General features: G+C 40.0%; 1 protein-coding gene across 3 annotated transcripts in view; it reads left to right on the top strand.

Annotated features, from left to right (window-relative positions):
* STRN3 (striatin 3) overlaps positions 1-14,485 on the top strand; it is a 101,956-nt gene that overhangs the window by 44,672 nt on the left and 42,799 nt on the right. For all 3 annotated transcript variants that reach the window (XM_005299168.5, XM_005299166.5, XM_005299169.5), the window contains exons 3-7: positions 2,251-2,324; positions 8,557-8,638; positions 9,183-9,362; positions 9,996-10,128; positions 11,479-11,620. In XM_005299168.5, the coding sequence (XP_005299225.1) occupies positions 2,251-2,324; positions 8,557-8,638; positions 9,183-9,362; positions 9,996-10,128; positions 11,479-11,620 (611 nt within the window). The remainder of the gene's footprint in view (positions 1-2,250; positions 2,325-8,556; positions 8,639-9,182; positions 9,363-9,995; positions 10,129-11,478; positions 11,621-14,485) is intronic.

Raw genomic sequence — 14,485 nt, 5'->3', positions numbered from 1 at the left:
TTCTTTCAAACTTGTTACATGACATTTGCTTTTGTTTTTATAAACTTATTGGAATGCAGTTAAGCCAAAATACTTGCTTTCAGAAATTACTTTCAGAAATTATTCAGTAAAATACACAGTATTTTAATCATGTGCTTTCTTTATGAAATGTGAAATAATTTACAAGAAATCTAAAATCTTATCAGTTAATTTTATTTGAAAAAGTAAGTCCAGAGCTCAAATACGTTTTTAAAATTCCAAAGATGCAACATGTGATATTTCTGAAGTCTAGGCTTAATTTCTCATGTTAGAGTCCAGTGTAAAAAAACTTTCAAAACCTACCGAGTCACTTTAATAAACAACTTTAAAATAGCTGAAATTCCAACTAATTAAAATTTTTTAAATATTTCAGAAGTTTCTACAAATACATTTTAAAGATAAAATGAAAGGCTTTGTTCCTTTTAGGATTTAAGTTGAGGTGCTTAGGATTCTGTGTTTTACTGCAGATAAAGATAGGCAGAGCCAGTAGTGCTACTTATAGCTAAGGTTGCCTGACACTTTCCCTTATAAGATCCAGTTTTCAATTGCATATAACTTTGCCTAACTTTAAGCATTTGGGCTAAAGTTTTCCACACCCAGTGTCTGAATTTATTGGAAAGTTTAATCTAAAATGGTTCATCTGTTTCAAGTTGATGGAAATACTGTTTTCATATGTTAAAAAAAAATTCTTAAAATTGCTTCATTGAAAACCTCTAGCATCTCTGTTTTGGAGCATGGACTTGAAATTTGACACGGGGTAATGGGCAGTTGCACTTGTGCCAGGAGTGGGCTTTTTGCCATCCCTGTGACAACTTGGTCAATTTAGTCAAATTATAAGCCTCTGCAGGGCTTGTCTGCTACACAGGGAGGTTATCAGATTAAGGTAGGATGTGAATTTAAAGCAGAATAGCTATTCTGGAATAACTCCATGTATAGACAAACCCTGAAAAATCACAATTGACACATGCTCAGTAGAGACTTCAGATTTGTCAGCTAAGTTACCAAAAATGGTGTCTGCACTGGGCATGCTCAAGCCCAGGGCAGCAGTGTCTGAGCAAGATTTTCCCGGAGACTTTAGTGAGAGCTTTTTCAGTGAAGTGCATGAGGCAGAAGCCAGATTGGAAAGGCTATAGAATGGAATTGGAGGGAAGGAACTTCCAGGCAGAATTGAAGGTGGCACATCTAATGTTTAGGAGATGATGGAGAGTTGGAGAGGCAAGTGGGATGAGATTGGAGAATGATGCATGCTTGTATTGCAATGGGAAGTTATTAGAGAGTGAAAAGTTAAGGGAAGAGGTAAAAAGAGGGGATAAGAACAGAGCCAAGAAAGATAAGATGTGTTGAGGTCACTTGGCCATGTGAAGGGATTAGAGTTGGAGAACTGGTGTGAAACTTCCAATGTCAGTATTGGGAGGAAAGGAGGAGAGAATGATAGGAAGGGGAAGGAGATGGTCATGTCAGATCATGTAGATTTTTCTATTTCAAGATCTCGGCAGGATACTGTGAAGAGAGGGAAGTAGAGCTGGGGAACCAGGAATGGGGGTGGTCATTGAACTGAACTAATTGAATAAACTGAAGTGAAGATAATATTCTTTCTGCAACTTTAGAAGAGGCTACTGCTCTTGAAACCCAGTTTAGCATGTCAACAAGCTCTGCTTCCAGATGCTTAGTCAGTGACATCCACCAGTTCAGTGGTTTGACTTTCTTTAATACTTAGTCAGGAAATGTGCTATTTTATATTATGATTTTTCTTTAATTTAAATTATTTTAATAGGTTATAGTAAATTCAGGCCCTAATACATGTTTTCATAATTTAAAATTTAATTTTAAATAGGTTATTTTTAAAAAGAAAAATATTTTAAAATTTTTAAAGTTTCAATTTTTTTTAAATAAATCCTTGTCTTTATCCATCCTGACTAGATTGAACAGCCTGAAAAGCTTTTTACCTACTGACATAAAATAAAATCCTTCATAAATAATACACAAGTTCTCAAATACAATTTCTTTACTAATAAAATTTTGGGATATATGTGGTTATGAGAAATGAGCACACTTTCATGTTTTTGAAATGTTTGACTCGATGGTTCAATGACTTTTCAGTAATTATCTAAATAAAAGTATTGAAATATATATTCTGTATCTTAACATGTTTGTTTAATTGTAAAATATTAAGAGGTGTTTGAGTTTAAGAAATTATTTCTTTTTTATATACTGATTATGCTTAATTTTCAGGGCAAAATATCATAAATTAAAATATGGCACAGAACTGAACCAAGGTGACCTGAAAATGCCAACTTTTGAATCAGGTAACTTTTTTTTTCGTAAATTTCACGTTTATTTTCATTCTTTTGCTATCTGCTTTTTTTTAAGATTTGCTATTTATGCAACTCTTAATGGTTGCCATAATGTGCGCAGTCATTAATAACGAAAGTTCTTCTTCGAGTGCTTGCTCATGACGATTCTATTCTAGGTGTGCGCATGCGCGGTTGTCAGAGATTTTTGCCTTAGCAGTATCTGTAGGGGTGGCAGTGGTACCCCCTTGAGTGCAGCGCTCATGCATCGATTTATCAGGTGCCACCGATCCTACACCCTCTCAGTTCCTTCTTACCACCTGTGGTGGTTACTCGGAGTGCCTTCCCTTGCATTGCAAGGGCTAGCTGTTTTTGTCTATTATCTTTGAGACGTAGGGCCTTGTAAATAGTTTTATTCATAATAATTAACAGTTAGGGTCCCAGCGGGGACTTCGCCCCAGGCAGGGCGTGCCCCAGTCTCCTGGGTTTAAGCCATGCAGACTGCAACAGCCTATGCCTGTAAATGACCCCCATAGCAGCTGCCTCAGGTGCTTAGGGGAGTCACGTTAGAGACAAGTGCTGAATTTATAAGAAATTCCGGCCCCGCACACAAAAAGAGTGGGATATTTGGCTTCAGGCTCTCCTCATGAAGTTCCCCTGCACCCGTCACTGTTCCCCGTTGCCAGTGCCCAAAAATGTCTAAAACCCCAGCACTGAGCAAAAAGGGCCATGGGCCATTGGCAAAGGACCTGCTTCAGGCTGTCTGGCCACTCCAGAACTGTGCACTTGCACCCCTCCAACCGGAGCTCTTAGTCCTGTGAAAGGTCCACCGCTGACTCCCAGGAGTGGCCTGGGACCCAAAACCCTGGCGGCACAGACACCTTCGCAGGCTCCTCTGGCGCCAAGAGAGCATTGGCCTCCACCCGCACCGCTGATGCAGCATGTGCCATAGGAACCAGCAAAGGCTCCCCACATGCGCAAGTCAGATGTGAAGACCCCTAGAGGGCAGTGGAGCGCCGCCATTTCCCTGAGACAAAGCAGCGCTCTCCACTTCCGTGCTGCAGGTCGCTGGAGTCTGGGCGCCCTGGGGCTCATCCTTGGTCACTGGTGCCACATTCCCAGTTGCCACCATCTTGACGTGTATCACCTAGAGCAAGACGCCAGTCGCCATACTACCTACATCGCTCACCCTCCTGCAGATGGTCTTCTAGGCGCAGGTCCCGGTTGCCCGCATCGTGGGAGTGCTCCCCATCGCATCTCTGGTCCCCTTGATACTGGCACTGATCACCTTGCTCTGGCACCAGTCCCTAACAGCAATGGCCAGCAATCACAGCCAGGTGTTGATGGCCCCACTGTGGTCACCAGAAGGGGATTTCTCAGGCACGGAAGCCCAGTTCATCCCCATATCAAGTATGCACCACCGTGAAGAAGTCCTGGAACCTCCCCCAATGGTGCAATCATCGTCGTCATCCCTATTCTGGACCTGTGATACCTCAACAAGTCTCTCAAAAAGTTGAAATTTTGTATGGTCTCCCTGGATCCAGGAGACTGGTACGCTGCCCTCGACTTGAAGGATTCCTATTTTCACATCTCCATATTCCAAAGTTACAGCATTTCCTCCAGTTTATAGTGGGCGAACGCCATTTCCAATTCATGGCGCTCCCCTTTTGGCCTCTCATCGGCTCCAAGGGTTTTTACCAAATGTCTGGCGCCGGTGGCCGCTTACATCAGATGTTGGTGTCCAGGTGTTCCCATACCTCGATGACTGGCTCATCAGGGACAGGTCCCAGAGCCAGGTGCAGAGAAGTCTCAATGTGGTGCGTTCCACCTGCCATGACCTGGGTCTGTTGATAAATGAGAAAAAATCCACATTAGGGCTCGTCCAACGCATAGTTCATTATAGCAGTTCTCGACTCCATGCAAGCCAGAGCCTTCTTCCCGGAGGCGCATTTTCCAGCCATGTCTGATTTGATCTCTCATGTGAGGAGCTGCCCGCTCACCACAGCTCACACCTGCCTGCAGTTGTTGGGCCACATGGCCGCCTGTAACATATGTTACACATATGTGGCCACATAGTTACAGGCGGCCATGTGGCCAGTCATGCCCAGCTCCACCTCCAGCTTCGATCTACACCCCCAACAGAGTGATCTAGGACTGGGTGGTCAGGGTGCTAGATCACATCCTATAGTCCCTGGATTGGTGGTTGGAGGCTGTCAGTATTTCAGGGAGTCTCCTTTGTGACCCTGTCCCGTCGTTGACCCTGATCGCTGATGCTTCAGACCTGGGCAAGCTGAGTACCCAGGGCTGATGAGTGCAGGACGATCTGTCCCTCCACATCAACTTTAGGGAGCTCAGAGCAGTTTGCCTGGCCTGCCAGGCCTCCTTGCCCCACCTGAGGGGCAAAGTGGTGCAGGGACTCGCAGACAATACTGCCACGATGCATTACATCAACAGAAAAGGAGGGCTGATGACCTGGCTCCGATATCAAGAAGCTCTCAACCTTTGGCACTTTTGTGTGTGGCATGCCATTCAACTGGTAGCTGCACACCTGCCCGGCACCAAGAATGTTCTAGCAGATCGCCTCAGCAGAACCTTCTTGTATCGCCATGAGTGGTGCTCCATCCGGAGGCGGCCAGTATGATCTTCCAGAAGTGGGGGACTTCCCAGGTGTACTTGTTCGTGTCCCACCAGAACAGGAAATGCCACATGTTGTTGTGTTCGCTCCAGGGGATGGACAGGAGTTCCCTGTCATATGCTTTCCTACTTCCGTGGTCAGGGGCCCTGATATACGCCTTCCCGCCAGTCCATTAATCCACAGAGTCCTAGTGAAAATCAAGCAGGACAGGGTGAGGGTTATCCCGATATCTCCCTAGTGGCCTCACCAGCAGTGGTTCAGCATGCTGCTGGACCTTTTGGTAGCCGAGCCGCTGTGACTCCCTCTCTGGCCAGACCTGCTGTCTCAGAATCACGGCAGTCTCCTGCACCCGAACCTGGAGGCACTGTACTTGACTGCATGGCTGATGTATGGCTAAATGCAGACGAGTGGGAATGCTTGACCCTAGTGCAACAGGTCTTGTTGGGTAGCAGAAAGCCCTTCACCAGAGCGATCTATCTGGTAAAATGGAAAAGGCTTATGTGCTGGGCCTTGGATCGGCGTGTCCGGGCCAAGTATACCTCCCTGCAGGTGATCTATTTCCTGCACCTCAAGCTCCAAGGCTTGTCACTGTCTTCAATCAGGGTCCACCTGGCTGCTATTTTGACTTTCCACCTTCCGTTCCAAGGCAGGTCAATCTTTGCTCATGACATGACAGCTCAATTCCTGAAAGGTCTGGAGAATCTTTACCCGGGATCCGGTCCCTTCCAGGGGTTTGAACCTTGTGCTGTTGAGGCTCATGGGATCTCCATTTGAGCCTCTGGCTTTCTGTTCTCTTCTCCTTCTCTCTCCTGGAAGGTTGCATTCCTGGTGGCAATTACGTCCGCTCGCAGAATGTCTGAGCTCAGGGAGCTTACGTCGGACCCGCCTATACGGTGTTCTACAAAGACATGGTCCAATTGCGGCCACACCCACCGTTCCCGCCCAAGGTAGTTTCCGAGTTTCATACCGGCCAGGACATTTTCTTACCGATCTTCTTTCCAAAGCCACATAGTTACAAAGAGGAGCATAGGTTGCATGCCCTGGCTATCTGGAGGGCACTGGCCTTTTATATCAACAGGACACGGCCTTTCAGTAAGTCAACGCAACTCTTCATTGCTGTGGCAGACAGGATGAAAGGTTGCCCAGTGTCTGCTTAGAGGATTTCGTCCTGGATCACAGCCTCCATCTGATACTGCAGTGAGCTCACAAGTGTGCCTCAACCGACGATAGTCAAAGCGCACTCAACTAGAGCACAGGTGTCATCAGCGGCCTTCTTGGCTCAGGTGCTGATCCAAGAGATCTGTAGAGCTGCTACCTGGTCATCTGTCCACACGTTTACATTCCATTATGTGCTGACCCAGCAGGCCCGGGACGATGCTGGCTTTGGCAGGGCAGTGCTGCAAGCTTGCCAAACTGTGAACTCCGAGCTCACCTCCGTTGGCACTGCTTGTGAATCACCAAGAATGGAATCTACATGAGCAAGCACTCAAAGGAAAAAACTCGTACCTGTTCTTTGAGATGCATTGCTCATGTCCATTCCGTTACCCACCCACCTGCCCCTCTGTTGGAGTCGCCGTCAGGAAGGAACTGAGAGGGCATAGGTTCGGTAGCGCCTGATATACTGATACATGAACACGGCACTCAAGGAGACGCCACTGCAGACCTTATGGATACCGTTAAGGCAAAAATCTGACGACCATGCATATGGGTGTGCACACACTTAGAATGGAATGGACATGAGCAACACATCTCGAAGAACAGCAGTTACGAAAGCTAGGTAACCATTTTTTAATTCTTTGAGAACAGATGTTTGGTTCCAGGGAGCTGTGTTACTGAATATACTGGTGTTTGGCAAGTTTTTATTTGAGCCTTTATTACTTCCGTTATCTTTCTCTCCTTCAGAAAGATCCAAATGTTGAGAGAGGTTTTAGTAGATGAATAATTTTTTTGTTTTTGGTTTATCTTATTTCTACCATCAGCCCTTGAAGGATCTTACAGTGTCTATTGGGATATTGCACTCTTTTATTTACTTGGTAAAATAAACTTCTTTGAGATAACTAGGGAGAAAATTGAACAATGGAATAAACATTATATATGTAGAAAATTCTACATGTTTTTGTTCTCTGTTATTGTATAATAAAAATTTGTGTTTGCTTTATCCTGGAAAAGTCATATTTTTTTACATATTTTTAAAAAATGGACAGGTTTGTGTCAGATCAAGAGGAAATGCCCTGATGCAAATCTGTGTGCCCACATTGGCACATGGAGTAAAGTAGACTTCACAACATAGGCAATATGTTGCTTATAACTAACATTTCCACAAATTCTGTCTCTTATAGATCTGAAACTAGAGGAAGATTTTTCCCTTGATTAAATTTGACTGTTTAAGAAGTAAGGATGACCTTTATTGCATGGCTGGCCCCTCCTTGAAATTCAATTCTTTGGGACGCTATGTTATAAATAAAGTTTGGCCTTCCTCTTTGCTACTAACTGGAAATGCAGTTATATCCACAAGTCATCTAGGCAATGAATCTCTAAGTGTCAGGTTAGACAGTCTCTCTCTCTCTCTCTCTCTCTCCCCCCCCCCCCTTTTTTTTTTTTTTAGTATGGGCACACCTTCAGGCACTTCTTCCTTGCTTTAAAGTATAAAATATTGTCCAGGTTATGGGCTTGGTGTTCATTAACATTTCTCTAAAAGACATACAAGTCTGACTTCTGAATTCTCTCTAGATCAGTATTCCTCTTAGTTCTTTACTCCACGATTTATAGGCTGATATAATAGAACACCTGTTAAAGTGGAATGGGTTCAAGGTGTCAGTTGCTGCTGGAGAGTAAAAGTGGTGGCATTCCTTAATATTGTATTCATGACAGTTTAGCTTAGTTTTCCCCACATATAAGTTAATGGAATTTATTTAAACAGTATTAGTAAAAAATTGTGATTTCTTGTTTTTTATTTATTAAAGTTTAAAAAAAAATTTACAACTATGTTCCTTTAAGAAAAATCAAGTTTCTGCTAACCAGTTTTGTTATACTAAATTAATGGACATTAAATATAGTGGAATAGAGAATCAGAATGAGACTTTTTCTTAAGTGCTCTGTGTAGTATTTAGAATCCCCTAAGGAATAAGGGAGTTAATTAGCCAGAGCAGGTCAGCTGCTGTAATGTAAAAAATGAAATGAAATAGTTGACATTACTTTGAATAGCCTTTTAAGGGATGCTATCTGAATAATGGCAATTCGTCAACTTTGTATCAGAAAATTTATGTTGTAAGCTAGCGGTAGAAAAAAGACTACGTGGTATATACAAACATCCTAATATGTGCAACAATGTGAGACTTTTTGATATTGGTTAAATCAAGTTCAGCACTTCCAAAACATTTATAACTGTTTAATGGTGATCTGCTGATCATCAATGAGGTTGTGGAATGTGGATTTGTAAAGGACACCATCTGAGTCTAGCGTTAGGCTCATTAAGCAGAAGACACACCACTGGTCTTTGAAAAATTGTGTGGGGTCTAAAAATGTTTAAGTGAAATCTTCACTTCCCTCTGTGGTCTTTAAAATTGGTAGAGTAAAATGAGCAACACTAATGTGTATCTCCTTGCATTTCAGAAGAAACCAAAGAGACAGAGGTTCCTACAGTACCTCAAAATAGTCAACTGACCTGGAAGCAAGGCAGGCAATTATTAAGACAGTAAGTAATATAGTTGAGTATCTATATTTGTAGTCAGTTTTTCTTCTGGAGCTTTAGAAATTATTTACATGTTTGCACTTTGCCTTGGAAATTCATGTAGTCAAGATGGGTAAATATTGGTTCGGTATGCAAGACTATATAGACTGCGTTTTTCTTTGAAACAGTACTAGCAGAGAGAATCTTTGGCTGTGTCACTGCTTTAAACCCTGGGAAATGAAATGAGAAGTAAACCACAGGTGGAACACCTGGATTTTGGGTAGACGGGGTCCTTTCAGTAAATTATATGATAAACTCCGAAGAAGTGGGCTGTAGTCCACGAAAGCTTATGCTCTAATAAATTTTAGTCTCTAAGGTGCCACAAGTACTCCTGTTCCTCTTTTTGCGGATACAGACTAACACGGCTGCTACTCTGAAACATGATAAACTCCGTTAGCTTCCCATCTCCTCTTTAGTTTTTGTTTTATTTTTCAGCAATGAACCCTAGATCCTTTCTCTTTCTTATAAATGTATTTTTCTGTTCTTTCTCTTTTCACAACCAACCTAGGTATCTTCAGGAAGTAGGTTACACAGACACAATATTGGATGTACGGTCCCAGAGGGTAAGGTCTTTACTTGGGCTCTCCAGTTCAGAACCAAATGGCTCAGTGGAGACGAAGAACTTAGAACAGATCCTTAATGGAGGTGAATCTCCTTCATCTAAGCAAAAGGGACAGGAAATCAAAAGGTAGGCAGAGATGTAAAATTGTGATATGCTTGATAGTTGGCTAACATACCCTACTTATATTATTAATATGCTATTTCACTTATTAGATTCAGACAGCTATGTTATGCAAGTAGTGAGAAACCGGTTAGGCTCATATAAGCTTCAGGTCCTAAAAAAAATTATCTGATCAGTGGCACGTTAGTCAGTTATATCATCCAAATATTGCAGCTATGTGAGTTCACAAGAACCTGAAAGTAAACTGATTAACATATAAGGCGTCTATAAGCATAACTGACAATCACTAATCATATTTTTCAGATATATCAGCTTGTACTGTGAAAATCAGTAGTGCATTATGTGAACATTAGATTTTTGTTTCAGCTTTAATAATTTAAGTTGGTGTTATTAACATAAAGTATTGTTTTTAAATTCTTCCATACATGTTGAGTGGTGCTTTTCAATTTTGAGTCATCATATAGATTTAGATGGACAGTTTTCCTGGAATTTTTTTGACTTTTTAAAACTTTTTAAAAGCTTTCTAAAAGTTAGATAGTAGAGTTATATTTGACTTAATCCCCTAAATCCCTTCACTGTAAGTCAGCTAGTAAATTTGACCACTATAGGCTTTTTGTTTTGTTTTGTTTTTTTTTGTAGGAACTCTGGTGATGTTCTTGAAACCTTTAATTTCTTAGAAAATGCAGATGATAGTGATGAAGAAGAAGAGAATGACATGATAGAAGATATTGCAGAAGGAAAAGAAAAGCTTCGGATAAATAAAAAGCACAAAGTAAAGAGCTTTTACTGTTGCCTTTTGGCCATGTACATCTGACATATTGAAAGCAGTGCTTATAAAATATAGCCTGGTGGAAGCCCATGTTTCAAATAGACCTGAATAAATTACGCTGAAATAGGTACCCTACTTTATCTGTATGATATGTAAGTGAACATGTGGTATCAGCATGTTTTGGTGTAGCTCCTTATAATAGTGTTTTTTCATCTTCAAAATGTTTTAAACATGAGGTAATTAGTGCTCATAACATCCTTGTGAGTAGATGTGAGTACAATAACTAAGATTGCTACCAAAGTCTTATTCTGTTTTTGGTTTGCTGCCAGCACTTAGAGATTGAATAATTTTGTATTTCATTCCTCCTCACAGACCTAGCTTTTTAGAGCTTTCTCTCTTTTTGCCATTTTAAAGATTGTATGTTAATAACTGGCTTGGCGACCTTTGTGGTGGTGTTCTCTGTGTAGATCCAAGTATATTTCCTATTCTCAGTCTCACTATCTCAGCCAGCTAGGAGTAATGCAAAGGCAGTATACTCTGTCCTGTTAGGGATGGTTACTTGATTTAGCAAGAACTCTCATCTGATCATGGAGCTGCAGTGATGAGCTCCCAAGAATCTCATCTGCTTCTCAGTTTGATGGTGATTTGTTTGTTTTGTGGGGCCTATATAATGGAGGGTGCTGTGTAAGAAAGGGTGTATCCTGAAGAAGTTCTGGAAAAGCAAGGATTATTTGTAAGGAGAAGAAACTAAATGCTTTATGGTGGGCTGGGGAGAACATTCCATCGGAGGTGCAGGTTTTATGCCAGCTTCGCAGATGGAGATTGTTTTTTTTTCCTCCCATCCCTAATGTTCTTGTGAAGTTGCGCCTCCTGTATAGGACTTTGCTGTTTCTTCCTGAAACTTTCACTAGTCATTTAGTTAGTGTTGGATTAGTTTATGTGAGTGTATGGTCATTGCGATGGAGAGCTTGATGTTCTTTTTTTGGTCACTGAAGCACTTTTCATCATGATGGCCCTCTTGCTGCATTGTATCTTGCTTTTTCTTTAATAGCTGGAGATGAGAGCTTTGACTTGAGGTGAGCCTCTTATCCTGCCTTGTCAGGTGCTTGGTTTTTCTTTAAATTCTTGAGAAGCTGAAATAACACTATGACTAGTTGTACGTACTTTGCTTTCTGCACTTCATACTTCAAAATGTTCTTCCCTTGCAAAAAAAAGTCCTCTTTAAAATGACTTGTCCCATTCTTAACTCATATTTTAGATGAGTTTCTTCTTACTGGCAGAAAACTTGTCTGCTTGTGTGATAGACGTAATCTTCTTAAAACACAGAATATATATTCTATTATTCACTTGCAGATTGGTAATGAAGGTTTAGCTGCAGACCTTACAGATGACCCGGATACTGAAGAAGCTCTGAAAGAATTTGATTTTTTAGTAACAGCAGAAGATGGAGAAGGAGCTGGAGAAGCAAGAAGTTCAGGGGATGGGACAGAATGGGGTAAGACGCTAATACTAACATATGTTTAGCACTATTTGAACATTGTTCATAACAATACACTTATGAGCTATAATATGTGCTGTTTAAGGCAGAATGGATGTGTGGATGCTTGTGATGATTAGATGCTGGCAAAGTAGGAGATGATAACTAGGATGTTGGGCATTACAAATTTTATCCTCACACACCATAATGCTAACAATTAGACTGTGGTTAATTTATTTCAAATTCATCTTTGTTTTGCTGTTGAGGAGAGGTTTTTTTCCATCTTCCATATTTTTTGCCTCTCCTGGTCTATATTCCTGATAACCCCTAAAATCCTTCTTTTGGATTTTGGGATCAACTTTTTGCCAAATCTAGATTTTAGATTTGGTTATGGTCTGGAGCTTTAATTTGTGTTGAGGCCTGTGTTAAATTAATTTCTGTTATATGGACTAGAAGAATTATAAAATTAAACCTATAATTACATTATTTCTTGACTAGATTTTCAGAAGCTGACTGCTAATATAGTCTTTATTAATAAAATCAGAAAATTGGTAATCTTTATACTGCTAGTTCAGATTTTGTTTAGACAATGAAGTAAGATTGCTAAACAGTTCCATGTGATATAAAAAGCACTAAATGTCTCTCAAAAAAATGTCATTCAAAAATGTTTGAAACTTGTGTGGTTATTTTTTTAAAGAAATGGGGAGTAAGGAAGAGTGGGGTTAATTGAGGCTCCAAATATCCATCAGTTATTGCCTAATTGAATGTGCTATCTGTAGTTTTTAGTTGGTAAAACCACCTCACACTTAAACACGATTGACTCTTTGCTCAGGTAAGGCCCAGGACTAAAGTAACAGTGTTAGAGGTACGGTTTGCAGAATTATGGTATATAATAGAGGGGCTGCTTGGGAAAGTTTACACAATACTTGTCTAATGTGCCATATTTTTAGTGTGTTCTTTTCTTTTCATAAACACTAAAATTCACTGCATTTTTAAAAGAACAAAACACAACAATTAACTTATCAGATTTATTTCCTTAACCTCCTTAGTGGTAGATTTAGAATTTTATTTAATCTAGTTGGTCTAAGTGCTTTACTTGGTGGGCATTCTGAATTGTTGCTGCTTGAGGAGACAAGCTATCTTAACCCCTCATTATTTTAAGGAGGAGAAAATAAAATGTCTTTATATGGAGTAATCGTAAAACAGTTGAATTTCTGTAGTCTGTCTAGGTATTGAACTGATATTCCAACTTAATGGTCTGAAGTTTTACATCAATACATAATTATACATGACTACACGGTACATTTAAGAAAATACATGGAGCAAGTTGTACATTTTAATTATTTTATACCAACATAAAACAGATCCTTTATTGCAGCACAAAACCAAAGACCAAACATCAAGTGCACATTGACAGTATTCTGTGTAATTTCTTGGAATGTAGCATTTTAACTTTGACATGATATACCTTAGTCCCAAATTACTGGATTCTGTTGTACATTATGGAACTTTTGCTACGCCTTCGTACTACAGCTTTTTTATCTCAGACATTTGATTAGTGTTGTGACTGGTGCACTGTTTCTGTCTTTAACTGGTGCTGTATTTTAAAGATATTCTAATTTGGTACTCCATTGTTGTAGTGTTTTTGCCCGTAACATTATATAAGGATTATAACTTTAGTCTTCCGTTTAATCCAAAAACATGTATCTGCTCTCCCCTTAAATAAAACTCGATGTAGGCAGATTATTGCTACCTCAGACAATTTTCTCCTTAATATGTATCTTTCGAATTGTGTACGCAAACTTTTTCCTTTGCTGGAGTTGATTCCAGTTGCACATTACACCAGTTTTATACTAATATAACTCCATTGACTTCAATGTAGTTCCTTTTTATTTAACTGAAATAATTGAGGATTGATTAAATCCTGAGTTCTTGGGATTGAATAAACATACATTTTCTTTCGTGGTCTTAAAATATTCAAGATTTCAACTTAGTTTTATTTTGCACAAAGGTTAAAGGTCATAAAGGTTAAATGCCTCATGGTGTATCAGAATTGGATTACTGTATTTCAAATGTGGTCCCACTTTAGTACTGTCTATGACTATAAATTACCATGAACAGATTTACATTTTTTAGCCTTATAAATACCTTGCATAACCTTATTAGACCTTTTTTTAAGCTAATAGTCCCTGAAGCCTCCCCAATCTCCAGAGTGATTCTGTTGGGAGTCCATAGTGATTCCTAGGAATTCCAAGGGTTTTTTTCCTTCCCAAATATTAGCATTGTGTAAAACAATGCCATCTCTTCCTTTACTTGTCTTGTCTATTTCTTCTAAACAATCTACTTCAGCACCAATCTGAGGCAGATTTAAGTTTTGCCTGTTTAAATCGTTCTTTTCCTTTGCACAAATGCTTCTGCCTATTTTTCCTTTAAGCGTCTTACATTTGCATATAGAATAGGCTAATTTATACATTATATTTATAGGCTATATTCTGCATATGGGTCAAATTATGAAGTTTAACTTGACTTTTACAGAAGCTCAGTTCCATTTGTTTCTCTTGTATCCCTCTTCATGCTAGTTTTCTTGCAACCTTAATTTTTTTGTTGTTTATTTTACTTTTATCCCCATCCTCCTTGCTGCTTTAATTTGTTTCCCTCATAGCATCGTTTATTCTTTTTGTTCCTTTCTTTTTGTTTCATTAGTTGGACATGTACAAATCCAGTTGTTTGTATGCCCTATGTATGTAAATTAATTTCTAGTGAATAAAACTTATTTCTTTATTGTACTGCTTTCTCAGATTTCTAACTTGTTTCCTGTGTGCAGGTCTCCAGACCTACGACCAGGTCTTGCTTTGCTGTCACTCCAGTTTTGAGTGGACATTT

The sequence above is a fragment of the Chrysemys picta genome, chromosome 4 (genome assembly GCF_011386835.1).
Source record: "Chrysemys picta bellii isolate R12L10 chromosome 4, ASM1138683v2, whole genome shotgun sequence".
Lineage (NCBI taxonomy): Eukaryota > Metazoa > Chordata > Testudines > Emydidae > Chrysemys > Chrysemys picta.
This window is presented reverse-complemented; position numbering and strand designations above follow the sequence as displayed.